This window comes from Protopterus annectens, chromosome 2.part0 (assembly GCF_019279795.1).
Source record: "Protopterus annectens isolate FY-2018-M chromosome 2.part0, PAN1.0, whole genome shotgun sequence".
Lineage (NCBI taxonomy): Eukaryota > Metazoa > Chordata > Ceratodontiformes > Protopteridae > Protopterus > Protopterus annectens.
In genome coordinates, this window is record NC_056728.1 from 122,173,823 (window position 1) to 122,200,945 (window position 27,123).

Below are 27,123 nucleotides of genomic sequence, written 5' to 3' on the forward strand. Positions count from 1 at the left end.
GCCAAGAGTGCTTGGAGTCTGCAATCACAAATAACAAAAAGACACAATGCCATACACCCAGGCATCTGGCATGCTGGACTCCAGCAATTACTAAACCATTGAAGAGAATGAGGAAGCTACCACATGATAGATCAAACATAAAAAGTGAAGTAATCAGTGATCACTAGTATGGCAATAAAATGTGTCCACACATACAATCCACTAAGGCCAGGCAAAACAAGTAGAATCTGTGAATCCAGAGGCAATGTGACACCTGTCCCAAGTACACACACAACAACAACTCACCCCAATAAATACAAATATATGTGATAGATGCAACCAGGTAGCCAAACCTGAGCACCCCCAAATCAGTACTGTCAAAACTAGTCAGGAGGACAAGGTAACCACATACACCACAAACCCAGTCCCACATAGACCTACAAAGACTGTAAACCAAACACATAAACACAAAAACATTCCCAGAGGCCCTAATTACAAACACACAACACCAACACAAGCCTCCAAAGCAGACACCCAATAAAACAACCTCCAGACATAGCACATGTAACATATAGTACACAAAGCTGGTGTGCCAAACAGTCACAGGACAGAAGGAGAAACAACATGCCTGATACAGTTGTAATAGGTGACTCCATAGTGAGACATGCTGCTGTTCCAGCGATGGCTTGCACCTGTTACCCATGGGCGTCTGGATATTGCCTAAGGCTTTTGCAACCTACAGAGATCCTTTTGTAGGCAAGGCCGTAAAGACTAACCCACCACCATAGAAAACAAAACTGGAAAGAAACAGAAGGGTAACGCTGATCAATGACGTGTAAACCTCAGTATGCATGCTCCTGAGGCCCTCCCCAGTATGGAGAACATTGATGTCTGTCCAGTGATAGAAACCTGCTGCAAGCCTCGTGACAGCACACCAGCACTACCAGGTAATACCACATATCATGTGTTATGGCCACAAAACCTGGAACAAAACATAAAAGGAGGGTGAGTATCCATATTCAGCACAGACACCTATATGTCCAGTTAACTGACAATGCTTACGTCATTGCAGTCCACCCATGTGCAACTAACCATAGGCAAGACTGCTGTACAGTCTGTAGCATGCTACAGACCACACTCTCACACACAGGAACCCCACCCCACTGACCTGAAGACAGTGGACAGTATGAATGTACCACCAAATACAAAACAAGGTACACACAAATTACCACATAGGTAGTAAACCATTATGTATGGAAGGAGTAATCAGGGACCTAGTGACACAAGTGGACAGTAACCTGTTATGTGACAGTCACATTGCCAATTTGGCTAGGAAGACTGTCTATATTGGACACTGTATCATGAAAGGATTCACATCTACGTCAACAAAGGTCATTGTGCCCCTATACTGTTCCCTTATCAGACCCATAATGTAGTACAATGCCTCATTTGGGATGTACATTACCTGGCAGCTGTAGCAGTTAGAAAGACCTCAAAGGTACCTCACCAAGAGTTAGAAAGGGTCTCAAATATATGTCATATGCTGCCTGGCTGTAGACACCACAGCTGAATGCAGTCACATACTGCCTACACAGAGGCATTGTATGTCTGTTGTACAAGTCCATGTCCAACACAGAAGTAATGGACATGCTCCACCCCATCAGAGCTGTGTGAGTCAGAGATGTCAACCTCAACACATAATCAAATAGGATGTGCTGGAGGGACAGATACCTAACCCTGAGGCTCTCCACATCCTGGAACAGAATACCACTACATGTTAGGCAGAGCCCCTCACTGACACTCTTCAACAGGACGTTGGCAAAATGGATGGATGATTGTAGATTGTAGATGTACACTGGGGGTCTTTACTGTGTCATGTCCAGACAGAGGCACAGCTAAGTAAATCATAAATGGCCATAATATTCACATAGCAAGGGGTGGCAAAAGCCACACACACTGTGGCTAGGCTTACAAATGCCCTAGGGTGGATAGCCTAGTATGAACCTATGAACCTATTATGATACAAATTGTACAGGACACTAAGGATAATCCCAATGCTGCTGCAACTGATGGTAGGAAGCGTGTTGTGAATTCCCAGATATGCTCTGGATCACACAAATATTACAAACAACATACCAAACACACACACATATTGGCAACATACATCCTGACAGGTGCAGTGCAACCCCCCCCCCCCATAATGCAAAATATCTTTCCCAGCAGACTGCTGCCTCCCTGACATTATGTCAGCCTTACCACAGGATATGTACCCAAAGAGCAGTGTACAACAACAGTGGTCGTTCTCAAGAAAGGTGTCGCCTGAATGGATACTAAAAATAACCACCTCAGAATCCTGAGAAGCTTGGTCTGTACAGCTATGGAAAGGATCAGCATGTACCGCAGACATAAAGATATTGGGGATCTATTGACACCCGACCCTTCCCAGTGTGGGTTTATTAAGTGCAGACCCTGCCCCTAAACATGTGTGACTAAGTTGAAACAGTAACCGAGGTCACTGATGAGGGCAATGTGGTCCACATAGCGTAGCTGGACCTTGCAAAGCCTTCCATACAATACCCTACGTGTTCAATATAGATATGCTCACCAGCTTATATATACACCCCTATGTCACTAGAGGGGTTGCAAACCAGACCAACATCAGAACTGACATGGTCAGACATGCTGCAGCCATGTCAGACTACAAACCACATATAACAGGTATCCCACAAAGCTTGGTCCTGGGACCTTCCCCGTCTGGTATATATGCCCCATAGGTACAGGCCAACATGTAAGGACTGTGCCTGAACATGTTTGCAGAGGACTACAAACTGCCCAACATATCTGACACTCCAGCTGACACAAGCATCCCACAAAAGGGCCACATAGAAACAGACAACTGGTGCCATAGCCATGTCAGCGAGTTAAATGGAGAAAACTGTATAGTCAACCTCTGTGGATATACGGTAAGTGACCACCAATTACCACATAGGTGTTAACCCATTACATACTTAACATGTAATGACAGACCTGGGTACACAAGGTGATAGATATCCTGCATTGGACAAACATGTGGCTGTAGTGTTAACAGAAACAATCCATATACCAACCTAATCATGAAGGTTATGACATCTAGATAAGGGGAGGTCATTGTGGTTCTGCGGTTATCCTTCATCAGCGTTACAATTGACTACAACAGCCCCTGTGGGGTGTACCTCAGCAGACACCTCCATCAACTGTAAAGTCCACAACAGTACCCCACCAGGAGTATCACAGAGCTTGAACAGATGTAATGTGTTGCCTGATTAAACAAGAGTGCAACTCCGCACACTGCCATGCTGGCCACCCAGACGCAAGCTGTGCCTGATGTAGAAAGCCATGTCCAAGCTGGAATCAAGGAACATGCTGCACCTTGTACAATCTGAATGGCAGTGAGCTATGCACATGAGGGACCTGAACCCCAGCACTGACATACATAGAACAAGCTGTACTGCATTATCCATAACACAGAAGTCACCACAACGCATGAGTAAACTACCAGTACAGGTTATCCATAGAGTCACTCGTTGATTCTCCTCAACAGGAATCTTAATGAGTGGATGGGAGATGGTAGGTCTACCCTGGGTATCACTGTTATGTCATGGGTAGACAGAGGCACAGTATACTAAACATGACATATGTCATGGCAAACTACACTTACAATGTGTTGAAGGACAAACACACTCTCTGACTAGCATTAGAAATGGCCTAGGGCACATCGGTAGTGTTTGCCAATGTACACCTATGTTGTGGAATACACTACTGATGTTGGACGAGGCTGTTGTAAGTAGTTAATATCTGAACATAATGCAACATGGTCAGATGTGCACAACTGGACCCTAACCAGGCTGTTGTGCTCACTATGGAAATGTAAAGCAGTGATAGGACTAAAGCCCAGGATACTGTCCACCACAGTGAAAGTACTGAACCACTACACTATACAGTACTACCGTGTTAGGTCAGTATGAACAGATGTTTACAATTGTATGCAAAGTATCCCATGCAAACCCTGCAGGCACAGTATAATCCCTGTTGTGTTCACACAAAAAGCATTTGTACAGTAACTACACAACATGACACAGAACACACAACCATAAACAGGAGATATTTGTTGAAGTTCACACTCCTCCACAAATGTGATGGGCTGCAGAGTTCAACATATGGAAAGCTCACACTGGGCATGCTCACACACTTTGATAAATGAGACATCTTTTACACAACATGCCATGGGAAGGCTGAACTGGGCATGCTCACACACTTAGTCCAAATATCAGTTTAGCATTTTGCCACATATATCTGGTATATGTACGTGTTATTCCAGTAACCAACAACATTATAGCAATCTGAACAGTGCTCACACTTAATAATAACCAAAAGTTCTTATCCAACGGTGTAAATCTCCCTCTGTTCAGAAACCAAACAATAAAGAACAAGCCAAATATAAAGACAGAGAGGTAACCAAAGCTGCTCAATAATTCATTCATAAAGTGCCCAAAGCTGCTCAATAATCACTTTATGAATGGATTATTGAGCAGCTTTAGTGCTCACACTTAAATGACTACAGAGACATACATGATATAGTGGATTTCCCCCATATGCAAACATCTTCCACAGATACACAAGTTGTTCATACAAACAGGAAATGTTATGGCAATAAAGACCTGCAAACACTGCTATCAGCACCAAATAATGTGCATCTGACACTTAAACATATGGGTGTAGAGGCCAACACTAGGCTGTTTGCCCTAGGGAATGACAGCTTATCCAGAGTGTGTGTGTGTGTGGGTGATTGTGGTTGGTCTGTGTGCAAGTCTGTGTGAGGGAAATGTTCCTTTTAGCAACTGGGAAAACACACCACAGGATGCTCATTCCCCTTTCTAAACACTGATGATGTGAGCACCCTATAAGTATATCAGGAGAAAGGAAATCTCCCAATAATCTGAATAGCGTGTTCCGCTAATGCGTCTGTCTCCAGTGTCATAACATAGTTAGGTAGGGGTTTGAATCCAGCAAGTGGCAAGTGTGTGTGAAGGGGGGTTAGTGTGTGTGTAAGTGTGTATGAAAAGAAAATCCCTTTTGGCATCTGTGAAAACACACCACAGGATGCCCATTCCCCTTTCTAAACACTGATGATGTCAGCACCCTATAAGTATATCAGGAGAAAGGAAATCTCCCAGTAATCTGAACAGTGCACTCCGCTAATGTGTCCGTTTCTAGTGTCATAACATAGTTAGGTAGGAGTTTGAATCTAGCAAGTGGCAAGTGTGTGGGAAGGGGGGTAAGTGTGTATGAAAGGAACATCCCTTTTGGCAACTGTGAAAACACACCACAGAATGCCCATTCCCCTTTCTAAACACCGATGATGTCAGCACCCTATAAGTATATCAGGAGAAAAGAAATCTCCCAGTAATGCGAATAGTGCGCTCTGCTAATGCGTCCGTCTCTAGTGTCATAACATAGTTAGGTAGGGGTTTGAATCCGGCAAGTGTGTATGAAGGGGATTAGTGTGTGTGTAAGTTTGTAAGAAAGGAATATCCCTTTTGGCAACTGGGAAAACACACTACAGGATGCACATACCCCTTTCTAAACAATAGCACAATTATATATGGCTTTTGATTCCAGACATGTCACGTGTGTTTTGCTCACACAGAATGCCCATGTGTGCGGTTTATTTCTCACAATAATGCATGACATCGATTAAACCAGTTATGGAAATGCACACATGATGTATGTGTGTGCCAAATACACAGATGTACCTGTGACCTTCAATAGTTACCATGTGTGATGCCTGCCACATGTGAATACATGGTATTTGCACTGGGTAACATTATGACTGTGGTCTTCTGTGCAGGTGCTGCATGTGGGATGTGTATATACAGTGTGAGATGTAGATGCAATCAACGTAGTAGTGAGGGATACACACCTGGTCTGGGGCATATAGTCTACATGTTATTGATGAACAGGTGCTGCATGTTTTCACCTGTTGTGGGAGTGGTAAGAAGTTGTTCCATAGCAATGCAGTGACTGCATGCTAAGAACCTTTCAGCTAGGGTATTGTAGCTACAGTAATTCATTAGCATTCAGTAATATGTCAGCATTCCTGGTGAGGGTATGATGCCAACCAAGGTCAGGGTTCTACAGTGAGCCCTTCCATGTTCACTATCATGTATTCCAGTGAGGGACATCACACGTCAGCTGTAGTGGCATGGACAATGACTGAGTCATATGTGTCCATGCATCTGACTGACCTGTATGCTTGTGTTATGTGGTGGACCATAGTGCCCCATGAGCATATCATTGTGACCTTCACCTTGTTCAGCCTGGTGAGCATGACCTCACTGTACCGGACAATAAAAGTACATAACACAACTGCAGCAGGAGTGTTGTATAGCTGTACATATTGTGCTTGTTTGGCACACAGGATCTGTGTGCTATGTGTTATGCATGCTGTGTTCAGGCCTAACGTATGCCTGTGCGCCAGCTGCAGAGGTGTCTGCCACTCAGGCAGGATGCCATTATTAGGCTCCACGAATGGCCCGGTGTGTTCCCGTGCTTGTATTGCTGTCAGTGTAGGTCTACATCAGACTGGTATTGCAGTCACTGGAGTATTTCATGCCACCTGACAGGTTATGCCAGTACTGGGTTCAGAGTGCTTAGTCCACAGTTTGGCTATGTGTTTCCATCTCATACATGTGTTGTACATCCATGGGTAGGGGATAGGGTTGACTGTGTACATGTGGCAGCTGTGACATTACTACATGACTCACATATTCCACAACTGTGCCATAGAGGTGACTGACAACTGACCTTTGCACATGCTACCATAGTATTGAGATTGCATTGGTGATTAACAGCACATAGGGCCAATGGTGAACAAGATACATAGGTAAATAGGTTCATACTGGGCTATCTGCCCTAGGGCATTTATAAACCTAGACAGAATGTGTGTGGCTTTCACCATGCATTGTAAATCTATCTTGCTATGCCCTTTTCCAAGGTTAGTATACCGTGCCTCTGTCTAACAGTGACACATAAGTGATACCCAGGGTAAACCTACAATGTCCCATCCAGTCATTAATATTCCTCTTGAAGACAGTCACTGAGTGACTCTGCCTAACCTGTATTGGGATACTATTCCAGAGTGAAGGGAGCCTCTGAGTTATGAATGTGTCCCTCCAGCATGTCCTATGTATATCACTCCTGAGGTTCAAGTCTGTCCAGCGTGTAGCTTGATGGGATTTGGATATTCTGAGGTGCAGCATGACCATTAAGTCAGGGTTTGACATGGCTTTATATGTCAGGCACAGATTGCCTATGAAGAGGCAGTATGCCACTGAGTAGAGCTGCTGTTTCTTTAACCAGTCAGTATGTGGCATATGTTTGAGCCCTTTGATCCTCTTGTTGAGGTACTTTTGTGGTCTTTCCAGTTACTGCAGGTGTCTGGTAAGGTGCATGCCGACAGGGGCATTGTAGTCAATCATGGGCATGATGAGGGATGAGTAAAGAGGTACAATGTCCCCCCCTGATCTACATGTGAATCCCTCCATGATGAGGTGGCCTATATAAACTGTTTTTCTAACCACTTTGGCCATGTGGTTGTCAAATGAGAGAATGGTATCAACTTGTGTGCCCCAAGGTCCATAATTCCTTCTTCTGTACTTAATGGATTAACACATATGTGGTACTTTGTGGTCACTTTGTTTTTGCTAAAGAGGATGACTATACACTTTTTGGCATTCAGCTTGAGGCCATGGCTGTGGCACAAGTCGTCTGTTTCTAAGAGGCCCTTTTGGAGGATGCGTGTGTTGGCTGGAGAGTTGATTATGGCGTCCAGTTTGCAGTCATCTGCGACTTGCTCAGCCGCAGTCCTTCCATGTTGGCCTGTACCTATGATAAATATATACTGAACAAGACAGATCCCAGGGCTGAGCCTTGTGGGACACCACTTGTAACTGGTTTTGAGGCTGACATGGCTCCAGCAATTCTAACCATGTGTGTTCTGCCCTTGAGCCACTGTGCAATATATGTGGTGACATAGGGGTTAATATGTACACTGGTGAGCTTCCCTAGAATGCACAAGTGGGGTATTGTATCAAGGGCTTATGCTAGGCCATGGTGACTGTTTCAAAGAAATCAAACAGGTTTGAGAGGCAGGATCTGCCACTGACAAAGCCAAACTGTGTATGATGCAGTGTCTGTAGGTCCCCAATATCTATATTTATGAGGTTCACAATGATCCTTGCCATAGCTTTGCAGACCAAGCTATTCAGACTTATGGGGCGATAGTGTCCTGGATCCGTTAAGGCACCACCTAAATGTAGAGGGACCACTGTTGCTGTATGCCACTCTTTGGCCACATATCGTGTAGTAAGGCTGGGATTGAACAGTAATGTTACATCTGGGTGTAGCTCTTCTTGGAGTTCATGTAGGACACAGCCTGGGACACTGTCTGGTCCCATTGATGCAGTGTTTATTGCTTTGGAGAGGGCAGCTCTTACCTGAGCATCTGAGATGTCGGGGGGGGGTCAGCACTCTGCTGGGAGAAATATTTGCCCTTTTGGTGTGGAGGGGGGGAGAAGTTAGCAGTGAACCTGTCCACTAGGATGTTTGCAATGTCTGTGTGTTTGGTGTTTCTTTTGACATCTTGGACTACCTCTGAGCATATCTGGGAATTACCACCCAGGTTCCTAACATAACTAAAGAAAGCCTTGTGATTATCCTCAGTGTCTTGTGGAATCTTCTCTCAAAGATGGCCTTAGACAATCTTATGAGTGCCTGTAGTTTTCTTCTAATACTCATCACTGATGCCTTCACATTTTGGGAGTTTGTTGTATCATTTAGTAGCTTCATCCTTCTATTGTGTAGTTTGTTTATGGCTGGTGTCCACCACACAGGACATCTGCCTTTGGAGGATTGGGTCTTGCTTTTATTTGGGATTGCATGATCCATGCATTCCTGAAGGTGTCCATAGAATGCCTTTATACAGGTATCTGCAGTCTGGTCCATATTTTCAACAGGCCTGGGGGCTTTGAAGGTTTCCACATCATTTATGAGGAGTGTGAACATGCTTTACATGAGTTGTTGACTGTATTCTTCTGTGCAGGGGGGCCTTGGGATGTGAATATCCAGTGAGATTAGTTTATGGTCTGATCTTACCAGTGAGGGATACACTTCTGGTCTGGAGCATAGAGTCCCCATGTTGGTGATGATCAGGTTCAGTATGTTTTCCCCTCTTGTGTGAGTGGTAACAAGTTGTTCCATAGCATTTTGGTATATAAATTCCAGTAATCTTTGGGCTAGGGTGTTGGAGCTACAGTCATGCTCCCAGTCTATGTTTGGGTAGTTTAACTCACCCAATATAATGGTGTATGGACAGACCTACATATTTCCAACTGTTTTCAGGAAGGCCAAGTGCGGTTCTTGTGTTTGTGAGGGTGGTCTGTAGCAGACTATAACCTGGAAGGCAGTTTTACCCATTGTTACTTGCATATGGATAGTCTCTGATGTTTGGTGCTTTGCCACCAACCTGGAGGTGTGGGTATCTTGGATGAATATCAATACACCCCCTCCTTTTGTGGTTTTCTGCAAGTTTTGGGCCTGAAAAGCATGGTATGAGGTATAACTTGGTAGTGCTGGGGTGCTGTTGGTAGCGCTGAATCCGGTATCTATTACTGCACAGATAGCGATGTTCTTCATGCTGAGGAATGTTTTGAGTGTGTGCATCATCAGGTTTAGAGTCCTGCAGTGGCATATATGACTGCTCACATGGACAGATGCCAGGTAAGTCATATGCAAAGTGTCACAGGCAACATACATGTGCACAGGAGAAACAGTGACATTCTGTCAAGTGAGACATGAACATACATATAGTAAGCTATGCAGATGTCACTAGGAGTCCACAGAAGCTGTGTAACTCTGCATGGCAGGTCGGATCAGTATTCTAGGGTAACTGCAAGGAAACATGCATGCAAACATAGCTACTGTAAGCAGGGCTGCATGTAGTCCACTGTACAACAAACAAGCTGTACCACTTTCAGTAGGTAACACTGCAAATGCTCACCAGCTGACATATGAATACCTATGTCACCAAAGGTGTTACTTACCAGACCACGGACAGAAATGACATGGCCAGACATGCTGCATCCCACATGAACACATATCTCAAGCAACACAGACCTCACAAAGTCAGTGTTCTTAACAGGCACAGCCCATAAGGCCCAACACAATGTGTGACACACCTATAATAGGTGATGCCATAGTCAGACACACTGACGTCCCGCTCTCCAGACTGAGCAAGTTGAGGGTCACATTTAGCTACCTGTCGGGTGATAGAATGTGCCACATAACACAAGCACTCAGGTCACTCCACAGCAAGTGCAAGTATGAGGCAGTCATTGTCCATGCTGGTGTGAACAACCTGAGATGGACCACATGGAAAGAGACACAGAGGAGCTCTTACATCACCCTCTCAAACTCAGTAATCCCACACAGCCTGCCTGACGACACAGGAGAGTATAGATTTCTCTGCAAACACCATCATACTGGGTGACTTCAACTACCCAAACATAGACTGTGAACATTACTCAAGCCACAATACCTAAGCTCTAGGGTTCCCATAGTTCAGAAACTCTTTAGCTATGGAACAAGTAGTCAACATTCCCACAAGAGGGGAAAATATACTAGACCTGATCATCACAAACATGAGTACAAAATGCTCACCACTTGAAGTATATCCCTCATTGTTGCAATCGAACCGTATACTAATCACACTGGAGTACTGGATCCCCCACATATGCAAACCTCAAACACATCTATGTGTGTGTGGGAAATGCCCCTATTAGCAACTGTGACAGTACACTACAGGATGCAGATTCCCCTTTTGAAACACTGATGATGTCAGCACTCTATAACTATATTACCTGAATTAAAGTTCCCCAGTAATTCGTATAGTGCACTCTGCTAATGTGTCTGTCTCTAGTGTCATAACATAGTTAGATAGGGGTTTGAATCCTGCAAAGGGAATGGATGTGAGTTAGTGTGAGTGGGATTTGTGTGTGTGCATAATGCTGTGGGGGAAAAGTGCCTTTTGCCAACTGGGAGAACACACTACAGGGTGCACATCCCTCTTCCTAAACACAGATGATGTCAGCACCCTCTAAATACAGCATTAGAAAGAATTTCTCCTGCTAATGCAAATAGCGCACTCTGCTAATGTGTCTGTCTCTAATGACATAACACAGTTAGGTAGGGGTTTGAATCTTGCAAATGGAAAGTATGTGTGTGAGTGGGGTTAGTGTGTGTGCACAATGCTGGGGGTGGGATGGGGCTACGCACTGCAGGGTGCACATTTCCCTTAACAAACAGTGATGTTGACAGCACCCTATACAAACAACATGACAACAAACAACTGCCAGTACTCAGTATAGTGCTACATGCTACTGTAACACGCACATGTACCAGAACATATCTAGATAGTGTTTTGAAACCTGAATGTGGCAAGTGTGTGGATGTGGGATGTTTCTGTGTGTGCATTTCTGTATGGAAAACATGTTGGATGTGGCAATCAGGGAACCACAGTACCTGATGCACATTACACTTTTAAACTAATGAGGTTGCCTACACCCTGTGAGTACAGGTAGAGAGGAGGAAATCGGTAGTAATCCAAATAGTGCACTTTTCAAATGTGTACCTGTCATGTGTCGACAGCTACTCATGTAGGGTAATAAATAATGGAAATGGCAGGTGAGCATGTGCATGTGTAGGGGTAGCTGGGTGTGTGTAAATGCATGTGTGACAGAACGGATACATATAGCTGAATCTACAATACAGCACATGATGCACATTCCCATAGTCAATGGTAGCATGTGATGGTGAGCAGCTGGTACACTTTGGTAAGTAGTATGGGTGCAGATAACAATTCAGGACATTCATACAGTTACTGCAGCAGGAATGCTGGGATATACACACAATCATAGTGGAACAGTGAACAGTTACCAACATGTTACTACTTATACACATCTATGTAGTCACCCTGTGCATCAGCAACGTGTTTACCTTTTCCTGCACTGATGTTGTAGTATGCAGGAGGTGGCACAGTGTCATCATATGCACAGGGTGTGGGTTAGGTATGCCCAAGCCAGCCACTGCTACCGCCAATTGACATGTGTGTGTATGTGTGTTTGTGAGGGCAGCAGTACAGGGTGGACCAGTGTTGGTGCAGTGTGTGTGTGTATGTGTTTGCCCTAGGTGTTACATTTCTGCATGTGTGTAAGCACGCACACAGTCCCACATAATGGCTGCCATGTACAGGGTTTTGTGGACAGCCACAGACTGCACCTGTCAGGTCATCCAGATCAGTGTCTGTGGGCACGGACACAGTACCTGTGCCTGGCAGGGGTGCTATGGACCGTATCCGGTACTAACCCAGACTGGGTACTGTCATCGGAAGTGGGTGTGTGTTGACTGGACACAGTTCCCTGTTGGGACTGTCCAGAGCCACATGCACGTGGTCTCCTGGGGCGTCCTGATGACAGCACTAACCCAGCATTGCTGGGGCTGCTGCTGGCACTTGAGGTGCGTGAGTGGGCCTGTTGTCGGCGGCGACTGCCAGCTGGTGCTGTTGCTGGCATACGGCCACGTCGACGCCGCAAACGCACACCATCGCCCTGGCCCATGGACATCTGGTTGTGGAGCAGCTGTTGTATGTCCCCACAACGTCTGTCAATAACATCTGTGAAATTACGAATAGCATTCGCAATGTCACACATGCCATCTGTCATGGCTGTGCAACATGTTGTCAGCTCCCTCAGACCCTGTCTGGTGTACCTTTCCATACGCACCTGTGCCTGCATAACAGTCTGAAACATAGTGGAGGTTGACATACCTCCTTGGGCACGTCGGCCAGAGGCAGTACGGCCATGGATGCCCCCACGAGAACCCATGAGCGACTGTCTGCGTAACCAGACACCTACAGCAACTGGAAAAACCCCAACAGTACCTCATCAAGAGGATCAAAGGGCTCAAACAGATGCCATATGCTGCCCGGTTAAAGAAAATCCAGCTGGACTCAGTGGCATACTGCCTGTTCAGAGGCAATCTGTGCCTGACGTATACAGCCATGTCCAACCCAGAAGTAATGGACATGCTGCACCTCAGGAAATCAAAATCCCATACGGCCACACGCTCAAGAGACCTGAACCTTAGCACTGAAATAAATAGGACATGCTGGAGGGACAGATTCATAACCCAGAGGCTCCCTTCACTCTGTAATGAACTCACAGTACAGGTTAGGCAGAGTCCCTCATTGACTCTCTTCCATAGGAATCTGGATGAGTGGATGGGAGATCATAGTTGTACCGGGTATCACTTCTATGTCACTGTTAGACAGAGGCACAGTATACTAACCTCGGAAAAGGGCATAGCAAAATAAATTTTAATTGTGTGGCAAAAGACAAACACATTCTGGCTAGGCTTATCAATGCCCTAGGGCAAATAGCCTAGTATGAACCTATGAACCTATGTGTACTGCTATACTACTTCTGCCATATGTTGCATGTGTGTGTGTTGTGGGGGATGCGCAGGTAATGGCCAGATATTTCTGCACAGGCAACACTTCTGGAACACTCTGGGTGTTCATCCTAACATACTGTATGTGTGTTGCCATCCAACACTGTGATGTGGACACACATTACTCGGCCTGGATATACATATCCCAACAACACCACAAGCACAGTACACTACCTTGCTATGTATGTATGTAATTACACAGTTATTCACTAGATAGGACTGTGATGCTATCCATGCAGCCCACTGGGCCAGTGGAAGCCACAACACACACTGCTGGCCCCTTTGCAAAAGCTTACCACAGACATCCCACATAGTGCATGTAATGTGCACACACATATCTAACCCAGACCGTATGCACACCACTTATTTATCCTGTCCAGTGGACTACAGATACAGGCACATTGTATAACAATAGCAGGAGGCTACTGCAGCACAGAGCAGATTCACATGAAGGCAAGGCATCTGTGGTCAGCAGTGGTAAGATGCTTCACATTCACCAAATGCACAGATATTGGCAACATTGTTGCAGACAGTTTAGGTGCAGGTATCCCCCCCCCCCATTCTCCTACACAAGTGGAATTAGTTATCACAGATGAGTGTAACCTCCCTATCATCTCACATGTCCAGGTGAGGGCCACCCTCAACATTGCAGAGCACACAGCATCACTGTTACAAAATGGTATCCCTGGATGTGTGATACGTTCACCCCTAGAGGACATAGCACCACATTACCGACTGATATTAAACCCTGGCCATACTACAGGATATGTACCTGAACAGTGCCATACATACACAGTGGTCCCACATCAATGAGGAGGAACCTCTACTGACCCTGGGAACTACTGCATCATATGCATAACTGGCCTTGTGTTCTAAGCTATGGAAATTTTAAGTATGGAAGACATGTACAGCAATATTACATATGTATATATATCAGGACTATGTACACACAACCTATCTCATGGACATACCTATAGATAGTGAACTATGATACATTTGGAGGTTTCACAGTAAACACAGTATTAACCTGCTACTTTGCATTACCTGTGTTTGTGTCAGCTGTTGCTGTGTCACTGGTGCTAATTGCTGTTTGCTGCTGCTGCTGCTGGTTTTGTTGCTGTGATGATGCAGTTTTTTTATCACTGCCTTTATTGCTTTCTTTCTTTCTTTTTCTCTCTCTCTCTCTCTCTCTTTCTCCATCAGTTTGGTGCAATGAATGTATTGCATGTGTGGAGTGTTAGTACTGGATGCTTTTGTAAGTATCTGCATAGGTCCATGTGATGGCCTCTGCACCAATTGTAAGGCAGCATTTGCTAATTGCATGCAGCCAGTTGTGTACTGATTGCATGTCTCACTGTGATTTCAGGACAGTGCTATAAAAGGGTATGTGAGATAGGCGTTGCCCTTTCAGATTGTAAGGGCGTGGACCATGCTGGTATGCTGTCGACAGTGTTCTGTGAGTGTGAAGGTTAGTAAGTCTCTCATGATTCATGCTCTGTTGTAAATTCAGGTTGCTGCATTTCTCTCACCTGTTCCCTGTAGTGAGTGTGTATGCATACTGACACCTACAACTATATTTCCATATGTATTAATATATATATATATATATATATATATATATATATATATATATATGTGTGTGTGTGTGTGTGTGTGTGTGTGTGTACATATACATACTTTCATATATGTACATTAGCTTACATTATTAAGTACAAGCTAACAATTAGCAGGGCTGTTTCTGTTAACACTAAACTAGTATGGGAATCCAGTAATTAGGACAGTAAAAGTCTACCTGACATGCTTTGGGTAGTACACATCCTATATTGCCTTTATCTTCATTCCTACTATTACATGTTCTACTTATTTTAGCACTATATTCCTGTATGAGAGTCATGGCTTAGTGGTATGTCATACAGACTAGTGTTACAATGGTCTTGTGGTAGGGTCTAATGGTATGCTTTTATTTTGCTTTCAAATTGAGTACAGGGCCTGTCAATCAAAGTGCTGAAGGCACCTTTAAGCAGTTAAAGGGTTAGTAAGTCTCACAGGAGTCAGGCTGTGTTGCAGATTCTGGTTGCTGCATTTATTTTCACTGTTTCCTGTAGTGAGTGTATATGAATACTGACACCTACCACTATCTTTTATATGTATTAATATATATATATGTATGTGTACATATACATACTTTCATATATGTACATTACCTTACATTATTATGTACAAGCTAACAATTAGCAGGGCTGTTTCTGTTAACACTAAACTAGTATGGGAATCCAGTAATTCGGGCATTACAAATCTACCTGACATGCTTTGGGTAGTACACATCCTATATTGCCTTTATATTGATTCCTACTATTACATGTTATATTTATTTTAGCACTATGTTCTTATATGAGAGTCATGGCTTAGTGGTAGGTTATACAGACTAGTATTACCAAGGTCCTGGGTTCAAGACTGACAGTGGGAATTTATTTTTCTTTCGAAATGAGTACAGGATCTGTCAATCAAAGTGCTGCAGGCACCTTTACACAGTTAAAAGGGTTAGTAAGTCTCACAGGAGTCAGGCTGTGTTGTAGATTCTGGTTGCTGCATTTATCTTCACTGTTTCCTGTAGTGAGTGTGTATGAATACTGACACCTACCACTATATTTCATATGTATTAATATATATATATATATATATATATATATATATATATATATATATATAGATATATGTACATATAATACTTTCATATATGTACATTACCTTACATTATTATGTACAAGCTAACAATTAGCAGGGCTGTTTCTGTTAACACTAAACTAGTATGGGAATCCAGTAATTCGGGCATTAAAAATCTACCTGACATGCTTTGGGTAGTACACATCCTATATTGCCTTTATACTGATTCCTACTATTACATGTTATATTTATTTTAGCACTATGTTCTTGTATGAGAGTCATGGCTTAGTGGTAGGTCATACAGACTAGTGTTACCAAGGTCCTGGGTTCGAGATTAGCAGTGGGAATTTATTTTTCTTTCGAAATGAGTACAGGACCTGTCAATCAAAAGTGCCAAAGGCACTTTTAAGCACTTAAAAACAGGTCTGCGCTCGTTTGCGCAGAGCTCACGCATGCACACCGGCGGTTAGCTTGTGGGCGCGGCACGCACCTCCGCGCAAACGGTGTGCGCTGGGTTAAACCTTAATTGGCTATTAACACGCATGTTAAGCTAAGCACAGCTAGTTGCACACAGTTTGAGCCTGTTAAACCAGTGCTTAGCTACGGGCAAGCAATTTGCAGCCTTTGAAACACTACTCAGCTATGGGCAGTCTGTCTCACACAGCTTAGCTATCAGTACATTTCTAAATATTTTTATTATTGTATTACTTGAAAATATATGCTCCATTACATTCCACTTTACAAAAGGAAATACTTTTACATTTGTACAATACTGTCAGGGGCCTTTTTAGTGCTTATTTACAAAAAAAAAAGGTTGTTGTGTGGGCTCGAACCTTGCCTGCTTGCTCTTAAGCCGACAACTCTACCGCTATGCTATTACTTCTTGGCTTACTTTGCATGTTTAGTTCTTATATCCTTTTCCACTGATTGCTAACTGCAGTTGCGCTAGTAGCACACCCGCGCACACGAGCGCACGCAGTAGCAAACATTTATGGGGTTTTAAAAAAAATAAAACAGTTTTCATTTTCATTTTATAACATCTGTTCACTTTTTACATTGCTGGTCTGTGGTGGCATGTGTTGTGTAGTGTGTTTATTCACATTTCCATGGCCTCTCTCGTGACTGTTTACTTTCTGCCATTCTAGACTTCCGGGGGTGTGTCCGCTTGCAGGGCTTAGCCTACGGACACGCCCCCTACTGTCTTACACGGACCGTGTAAGAGTTACAGTGTGATTCAGCATGCCTCATGCACCTCATGCATATGCATGACATGCTGACATCACACTGTTTAACTGCAGCCTCCGTGTAAGAGTTAGAACTCTTACACGGAGGCTTGCTGAATTTGGCCCTGTGTCTTTTTATATCATCTTGATATAGGTAGATACTAAATATTTCCTCCAGTAACATAATGCCTACTGTTTATCCATAAGTATATTGTCCCTTTTTTCAATCACTCATTTATATACACTGCTCATGTTATATACGTTTCTTTGTATAGCGCAGTCTCTTTTTGTCAAAAAGTGCATTCTTTTTAGAACATCACAACACATAAAACAGTGTGTCAGTCAGGTGCCTCCTTCTTTTACTGTCTGCAAAGTCACAAATGTAATGTTTGTGTTTTCATTTCTGAGTAGATAATTTATTTCCTCATTACAGTTATTAAATTGTGTTTAGCTGCAATAAAATATTACTTCTGATTACTCCCTGTTGTCTGTCTTATATAATATCAAAACACTACCATATTTACACTAAAAGATTTCTTTGTTTTTTTCTGAGTCTGTGTTTTGCTCTGGCATGCTGCACATATACATATCACATTTGTGTATGCCTATTGGCACCTGTATATACTACTTCAAGCTACAAGACAGACATGTAAATTAAACACGAACTAGTAAACCAACACAGCTGAAACGGAGCAGGAAAAACGGTACTTCAAACGACCAAAAATATAAGGAAATTTATTAACGTTTGTTAAAATAAAGTGCTTTTCGTCTGGTTTAATGACACAGACTTGGTCTGAAGACGAAAAGCACTTTATTTTAACAAACGTTAATAAATTTCCTTATATTTTTGGTCGTTTGAAGTACCGTTTTTCCTGCTCCGTTTCAGCTGTGTTGGTTTACAAGACAGACATGACAGAATCTCTGAGCGCTCATGTCAGATGTTTGATGCAGTGGCTAAAAAGGGCCATTTATGTGAACTGCAAGTGATGTATGAATTTCAAGCACAAGTTGTATCATTCTTTTATATGCAGAAACCAGACATTTGAACAGAGGTTTAGCTTGATCATGTGGTGTCTAGTGCTCTTCTTTGACCTGGTGCTCCTTTCAACTCTATGTTGAGGAAGAAAAAAAGGGGTGTTTTTCCTGATGTGGTTCTCCTCAGGGAAGGAGTAAGCCAGGTCCCTTCTCCCCATTTGTGTTTTCTGATTTGGTTCTCTTAGTTAAGGAACAGAAAAAAAAGCAGGCCACTTTCTTTTCTTTAAACATTAGCAATCCTTTTGCTGCAAATGTAACAAGCAGCTTTCTATAGGTTAGTACAAAAAATGCACCATTGAAGCTAAGCAGCTTTGATTTCTGAACGCCAGTACAACACTAGACCATATATGAAGATGTGAAGTGCTTCCACAAATATGGTATCCGCATTCAGAAACTGAATGCCGGTATTGTGGATTGTACCACCTTACATTTTGCACCCAGGGTGAATGCCTCCTTTGCCCCACCCTAACTATGCCTTTGTATTTGAATATACCATTTAAAATATAGTGTTGGGTTTCCATTGTAATAGTAAATAAGCATGCATGAATAAAACAAAATCTCAGACTACATTAAACGCTGTACTGTATAAAAAACAATACCCAATTTTGGGACCAATATGATGGATAAAATCCATCCTGCCAAATTGCAGAGCTGAAAGAAATTAACCAAAAACTAGTTATTTTCTTTGGCCATGATGCCATATCACCTCTCATGACAACAGAAAACTCTTAAGACTATAGATTAATCCCATTATTTGGTTTTGTTCGGATTTGCTCAGGTTTTATAATTATTAGAACTACTTGCCTCAGAAGAAGTGATGTAAGACGGAAAATGGTGGACATTCATAATTTCTTAAATTACAATCAAACCTTCTGTCTTGAGTGTTATCTGTTTGGACAGAATGATTAGGTTCTAATATATTCTAAAACCAAAAACATAGACTGTGTTATAATTTAAGGAGTTGATGGAGGGGAAATTTTTTTTTCAAATAAATTCTAGTGAATGTGCTTATGAGACATTAAAAACGTGCAGTCTTTCACTGGTGTCTACAGGTGTTTCTTTTTGGTTTCATAGTGTTTTTGTAGACTGATTCTTGCTTTGTACTAATATATTTTGCATGCTAGTGAGAAGCAGTGAAGTACCATTTAAAAGTACAATTATGTAGGTAGTCAGTGTACATACTGTCCAACATTATGACAGATTATTAAGGCTGTGCTGCATTAGTAGGGTTTCTGCTGTGTTCCTGCGTCCGACTGCATCATTCTCCTTTTTGTACATTACGTCCCTTAACTGAAACAGTCCCGGGTTATATGTAAAGTAACAAACAAGAGACTTCTTAGACTATGATGAGTACAACACAGAATTAAAGTAAGCAGTGTAAACTTAAACTGTAGAAGGGAAAACAATAATCTGTGATACTCATTTTCTGCTTGTGTCTGTTGTTTGCATTCTTTAAATTCTTTTGAAATAATTGTATTTGAAAGATGAATATGATGCCTCTAAACTTCAAGATATGCATATCCAAAATATTGTTATTATTAACATTGCTACATGTTTAAGTATATGTTGCTGTTATAACATGATTGCCTAGAGACTTAAAAGTTGAACTATAAAGTTGCATACATTTCAAATGTTTGTACTGTTAAGAACAGATAACAATGATTCCATTACAGAGCTCTTCTAAAGTGCATCAGTGAAGTTAGCAAAATTTCATCATGCATGCTGAACTTGTTCTTTAATGATCCTTTTACTATTAGGTTCGAGATGGTGCAACTGTTGACTCTCCTCTGATTGGAAAATACTGTGGCACAGCCTTTCCACCCCCTGCTCAGTCAACACAGAAACAAATGTTTATAAGATTTAAGACAGATGCCTCTGTTACCAACTTTGGATTCAGAGCCCAGTATGGAATGGAAAATGCAGGTATGCAGTTTCTTTGCTTAGTAAAAAGTTACAGCGGCAAGCCACATTGTATAATGAAATGCTTAATATGGCAACACTTTACACTTGGGCATTGGTTGCTGTTAAACCCAAACATGGCTACTGAGCTTATAAATATAACTACTGGATCTCTGTAACAGAGGAAGGATGTAGCCCCAATTTAAAGCAGTAGTAGCAAGCCTTACATAGGTTCATAGGTAGGAACTAGGCTATATAGGGCCTATACAAGCCTAGCCATAACGGTTCTCTGGCTGTTGCTTCCCACAAATATTTACTTTCCTGGACTCCTGTCTAGCAGGGCTACTGATGTGATCCCTGGGCTGAATTTCCTATCTTCCATCCAATTGTCAAAGTTCCTCTTGAAGAGGGCCATTTAGGCACTCTGCCTGATATGTATGTTCCAAAGTATGGGGAGTCTCTGGGTAGGGAACCTATCCTTCAGCATGTTCTATTCATTGTGATGACAAGGTTAAGATCCCTGGAGCATGTGGCTCGGAGGGATTGGGATTTCTTTAAGTGTAGCATGTCCAACAACTCTGGGTTTGACATGGCCTTGTATGTTAGGCAGAGATCGCCTCTGAGTAGGCGATATGCGACAGAGTATAGCTGGAGTTTTTTAGACGGTCAGCATAGGGCATCTGCTTTAGGCCTGTTATTCTTTTTGTGAGGTATTTCTGCGGCCTTTCTACTTGTTTCAGATGTCTTGTGAGGTACATACCAAACGGGGCATTGTATTCTATAATGGGTCTAATGAGGGATGAGTACAGAGGGACATTGACCTCCTTTTTCTGGATGAAAAGCTCTTAGTGATGAGGTGTGCCACGTAGAAGGATTTTCTAACTGTTGTGGCTATGTGGTTATCAAAGGAGAGACCACTATCCACTTGTGTCCTTAGGTCTCTTATCACACTTTCTGTGTTTAGTGTACCGCCACCTATGTGGTAGTTCACAGGTATATGTTTTTTCCCAAAGGAGACAACTATAAATTTTTTTGTATTTAGCTTGAACTCATGGATCTGGTGCCAGAAATCTGTTTTGGTAAGGCCCTTTTGTAGTATATCCACATCATTTGGGGATTCAATAATGGCTCCCAGCTTGCAGTCATCTGTGAGCTTTGTAAGCCAGAGTCCCTTAGTGCTGGGCTGTACTTCAGAGAAGACGATGCCAAACAAGAGTGGTCCCAGGACAGAGTCCTGCGGTACACCACTTGTCACTTGTCTGGAGCTGGATTTGGAGTCGGCTACTTTTACAGTGTGTGTTCTGTCAGTAAACCAGTTTGCAACCCATCGAGTGACGTAGGGATTAATGCCCAGCTTAGTAAGTGTATCTAAGATTCCAGAGTGAGGGATAGTGTCGAAAGCCTTGGCGAGGTCCAAGTAGGCTGTGTGAACCACCTTACTCTTGTCCATGGCTCTGGAGACAGATTCAAAGAAGTCAAACAGCTTCAGGAGGCAAGATCTGCCCTTCATGAACCCAAACTGGGTGGGGTCCAGTGTTTGAAGGTTGCCAATGTCTTTGTTTATAAGTTTCATGATAATATGTTTTGTGGCCTTGCAGATCAGGCTCATCAGACTGATGGGATGGTAGCTCCTGGGATCCAAAGTGGATCCCTCCTTGTGGAGTGGGATGACTGTAGCTGTGCACCATCCTGTGGGCACGAAGCCTGAGGTGAGGCTATGATTAAACATAACACATAGGTGAGGTGCCAGTTCATTTTGTAGTTCATACAGTACACACCTCGGGATGTCGCCTGGTCCCATGGATGCTGTATTCTTGGCTTTGGAGAGTGCGATTTTTACCTGAGTGGCTGTGATTACCGGGATTTGGCATTATTTTGGTATTGAGATTGGCCCTTTAGGGGGTGAGAGGGGGGGTGAAGTTGGCACTGAATCTGTCTGCCAGGATGTTGGCAATATCCTTGGGATCACTGTATCTAGTACCATTCTGCTGTAGCTCAGAGCAGATCTGAGTATTGCTATTTAGATTTTTGACATAGCTATAGAATGTCTTGTGGTTGTCTTTGGAATCTTCGGCAATTTTGTTTTCGTAACTAGCTTTGGAAGATTTTATGAGGGATCTCAGCTTTCTACTGAAGCTGGTAAGGGAGTTTTTTGAATCCTGTCAGTATATTTTGTCTTAGGAATTTACAACACAACTGCGCAGCTTAGCAGTAACACTGAACACAGTAAGTGCATTAGAAAAATTGTCTATGGGCATAAATCCACCTTCAGAACTGGTAATGGATTGTGTTGGCCATGAATGTGTCACTTAATGATGAACTATCCCTTTATTCTTTATTAATTTTTATTTAAAAAATAATAAGATGGCAGTCCCCTTCTTGCAGGTGACATTAGACTGTGTTTTAGGAGAGCTGTGACAGCCTAAGAGGAATTTGTGCATTACCAGATGGGATACCATAGGAAGCCTTATGAAGTACGTAATTTATGATACAGAAATACAGAGTATATTTCAGAAATAAGAGTTGTATTTAAAATACATTAATAATCCTATACAGATGTGTACAACTATGCTAAAACACGTTTAAAATGTAACAAAGAGACTTAGCAAGCATATATGGATTTTTCACTGAAATTTTAAAATACCATATATCCAACATATCCAACCCCTACTTTGCTTCCTTTATAGTTACTTTGCTTCCCCTCTTCCACCATTTAATAGCATTCTCTCTCAGCTGACTGGAATTTAGTCAACTATAGTACATCCCACTACTAGATGTCTTTTTATAAAAGTCCCTCCCTTTCTTCAGCCTTAATGCATCTGCCAACAATTTTTCACTAACAATGCTAGTTCCACATCTGGTACATAGCTATAATCTTTCCTTCAGTACAGTTCACATTATGTTCTTCCCAAACTTCATTATGTATGCAGAAACATAACCCATTAATAGCTGTTGAAACCATAAAAAGGGAATAAGCTAACTTATGCTGTAAAAATATAAGCAAATTCATATTCATCTTGGAAGGCGCAGTGGTGCAGCGGTTGCATTGTTGCCTCACATCAAAACATTCTTCAGTTTGATTCTCGGCCTAGGTGCCTTCTGTGTGGAGTCTGCATGTCCTCCCTGTGTTTGTGTGGGTTTCCACCAGGTGCTCCGGTTTCCTCCCACATTACAAAGGCATGCATCTGGAGCATTTCTCCCTGGGCCTCCGCTGAAAATTGTTTTCGTTCCAGGTTGGACTTTCCCAGTAAACAAATGTTAAATAAATAAATAAATAAATAAAATAAACTTACCCTTCAACACTATATACTCTCACCATTGCGCTCTATGAAGACAAGCAGCATCCATTCCAGTAGGATGTTGAAACAAATGCAACCTGTTTGAACACATTAGCTGTACAAACTAACACAAAATCAAGTCTTACATATTTCCTTCTCCACCTGTTGTTACTAACCAACTACCATGTCCCACTTACTGAACCATACTGTTATTACCCTTCTGTCTCTTACAAAGACTCAACCTTAAATGGCTAATAGCACAACAATAACCCCTCCAAATATTCAGATGTAATACAACTGATCTACTAATTCAAAAATAGCTGCTATTACAACAAACATCTACCGATAAAAAAAGAGTTATCTAAACTTAATTTCAGAAATTTAAATATCAACATAAATGTAACACAAATTACTTTTAAAATATGGGACATTGACTCTAACCCAGGGCCTGCCATACATAATATTGTCTTAAGCAATTCTGTATTCCTCTCTGGAACAACCATACTAGAATAAAAACATGTAATATAAATTCCTGAATTATTAAAGAATAAAATAACAGACTCACAAAGCTGGATATCTATCTGCACCCCAGGCATAATCACAATAATAGAAACTTGGCTTAAAACACATGTAAACGAAAAAGTTTTGCCTCCTGCTATGACATAATCTGGTAAAAGAGCTAGTGGGACAGCCATTTTATATATATTCAGAAATGTTTAATCTTGCCATTTAAGTCACTCAAATGCCAGATATCAGTAATGTTGAAATCCTAGCAGTTACACTTAAATGTGTCATACAAAAATCAGTATATTTAGTCACACTGTGCATACCTTCTGTTTCAGACAAGTCAGAGTCGGAGGATATATTATTACGGACAGCTACAGAGATAGCTCTTGAAACAATAATCCCGGATGACCTTAATAATGATTGTTCCAAAAGTACTTATAAGACTAACTCATCCCATTATACATTGGTATGGATTAGCATAGCTTATTCCTACAATACTAAGGACAGATAAAGTTACTGGAAAGAAAAGCAGTCATCAACCCTTATGCAACATGGTAAAAATCACAGCACAAAATAACATGTATTTAGGCCAGGCAGTAACATAGTATCAGGATTATTAATGCTCATAAATTATATTCCTATAAAATTTAATTGATGCAAAATGGTCAGATCCCACGTTTTAGACTTATGATGTAGAGCAGAGTTGAGAATCTCAAAATGGCTGCAAAGGACATTGCATACTCAATGTCTATACTTAAAATATCACTTTCTTCCAAAAGCTATAGTCCTTAAACTCTGGAAAATATCCTGTGTTATGCCCTAACACAGAGGTGGCACATCTCTTGATGTAGCAAATTACAATCGTATAGCTATCTCATCCCCTCTATCCTCTTTGTTTCAGAGGTCAGCACTGCGGTAGACTCAAATATCCCCCCCCACAGATGGGTAAACATGAATCTGCCACTCACTCCCACCCTTCCTGGTCTGCTTCTCAGTGCCAGGGCCACTTATCAAAACCAGGCCATCTAAATTGTAGTAATGGGCTTTGTCACTTTGTGACATGGAGCCAGCTTATGCTAATAAAGATCTTGATAGCTTCTGTAAGTCCATGTGATTAAAATAATACACACACACTGTTTTCTTGTATATTCACAACCTTAATCAAGTAGGCAGCACCTGCCAGTATTCATATGTGATAAACTACTCAAAACGGACATAAAAAATGACATATTCAAAATTTATGAGGAAATAAAACAATATTTCTCGATAGTCTAAGTGGCTTAGACATGCGCCTATTGATGCCAGGAATCAGTGGCAGTTTGTATCCCCAAGGCTGAGCAGTATAGTATGCAGCTTTTTTCAGGCAGACCCCAACAGGACTGCATGGGACACCCAACCATCACTTTTCATTAGAGAGCATTACCTGCAGTCCTGGCTCCATTAGTACATCTCATAGCATCCCTAACACACACACACACACACACACACACACACACACACACACACACACACACACACACACACACACACACACGCGCACACTCACGCACACACACACACACACACACACACACACACACACACACACACACACACACACACACACACACATATTAAATATCAAAAATATACTGGTTGAAAAGTAGAAAATAATACAGGATAATAGTGATTTATTTAAAATGGTAGGAATTAAGCCTCAGTTTGTACATAAAAGCAACATTTCTGTTTGTAACAGACAAAATTATATGTCTCATTGAAACATTAAATATAAAATGTGTTTTAAAAGCACTGCAATTTGAGTATTAATTTTGTACAACATAGAGTATTTTTAAAGGAGTATAAGGAGATGAGGTGCATGGCAAAGAGAGAGTTGGCAAAGGCTAAGGATAAGGCATATTAAGAGTTGTATGAAAGGTTGACACTAAAGAAGGAGAAAAGGATCTGTACCGATTGGCTAGACAGAGGGACCGAGCTAGGAAAGATGTGCAGAAGGTAAAGGTGATATAGGATAATGAGAGAAACATACCTACAAGCGAGGAGAGTGTGTTGAGCAGATGGAAAGAGTACTTTGAGGGGTTGATGAATGAAGAGAATGAGAGGGGGAGAAGGTCGAATGATGTGGGGATAGTGAATCATGAAGTGCAATGGATTAGCAAGGAGGAAGTAAGGACAGCTATGAAGAGGATGAAGAATGGAAAGGCTGTTGGTCCAGATGACATACCTGTGGAAACATGCAGGTGTTTAGGTGAAATGGCAGTGGAGTTTTTAACTAGATTGTTTAATGAAATCTTGGAAAGTGAGAGGATGCCTGAGGAATGGAGAAAAAGTGTTTTGGTACCGATTTTTAAGAATAAGGATGATGTGCAGAGCTGTAGTAACTACAGAGGGATTAAATTGATCAGTCACAGCATGAAGTTATGGGAAAGAGTAGTAGAACTAGGTTAAGAAGGGACGTGATGATTAGTGATCAGCAGTATGGTTTCATGCCAGGAAAGAGCACTACAGATGCTATGTTTGCTCTGAGAGTGTTGATGGAGTAGTACAGAGAAGGTCAAAAGGAGTTGCATTATGTTTTTGTAGACTTAGAGAAAGCATATGACAGGGCACTTAGAGAGGAGTTGTCGTATTGTATGAGGAAGTCGGGAGTGTCAGAAGTATGTAAGAGTGGTACAGGATATGTACGAGGGTAGTGTGACAGCGATGAGGTCTGCAGTGGGAGTGAAGGATGCATTTAAGGTGGAGGTGGGATTACATCAAGGATCAGCTCTGAGTCCTTTCTTATTTGCAATGGTGATGGACAGGTTGACAGACGAGATCAGACAGGAGTCCCCGTGGACTATGATGTTTGCAGATGACATTGTGATCTGTAGTGAGAGTAGGGAGGTGGAGGAGACCCTGGAGAGATGGAGAGATGCTCTAGAGAGAAGAGGAATGAA

The 27,123-nt window shown here is 42.2% G+C and overlaps 1 protein-coding gene across 1 annotated transcript in view; it reads left to right on the forward strand.

Annotated features, from left to right (window-relative positions):
• Positions 1-27,123, forward strand: part of LOC122792709 (cubilin-like) — a 3,134,001-nt gene that overhangs the window by 754,169 nt on the left and 2,352,709 nt on the right. Inside the window, exon 20 of the mRNA XM_044060295.1 lies at positions 20,261-20,426. Within this exon, the coding sequence (XP_043916230.1) occupies positions 20,261-20,426 (166 nt within the window). The remainder of the gene's footprint in view (positions 1-20,260; positions 20,427-27,123) is intronic.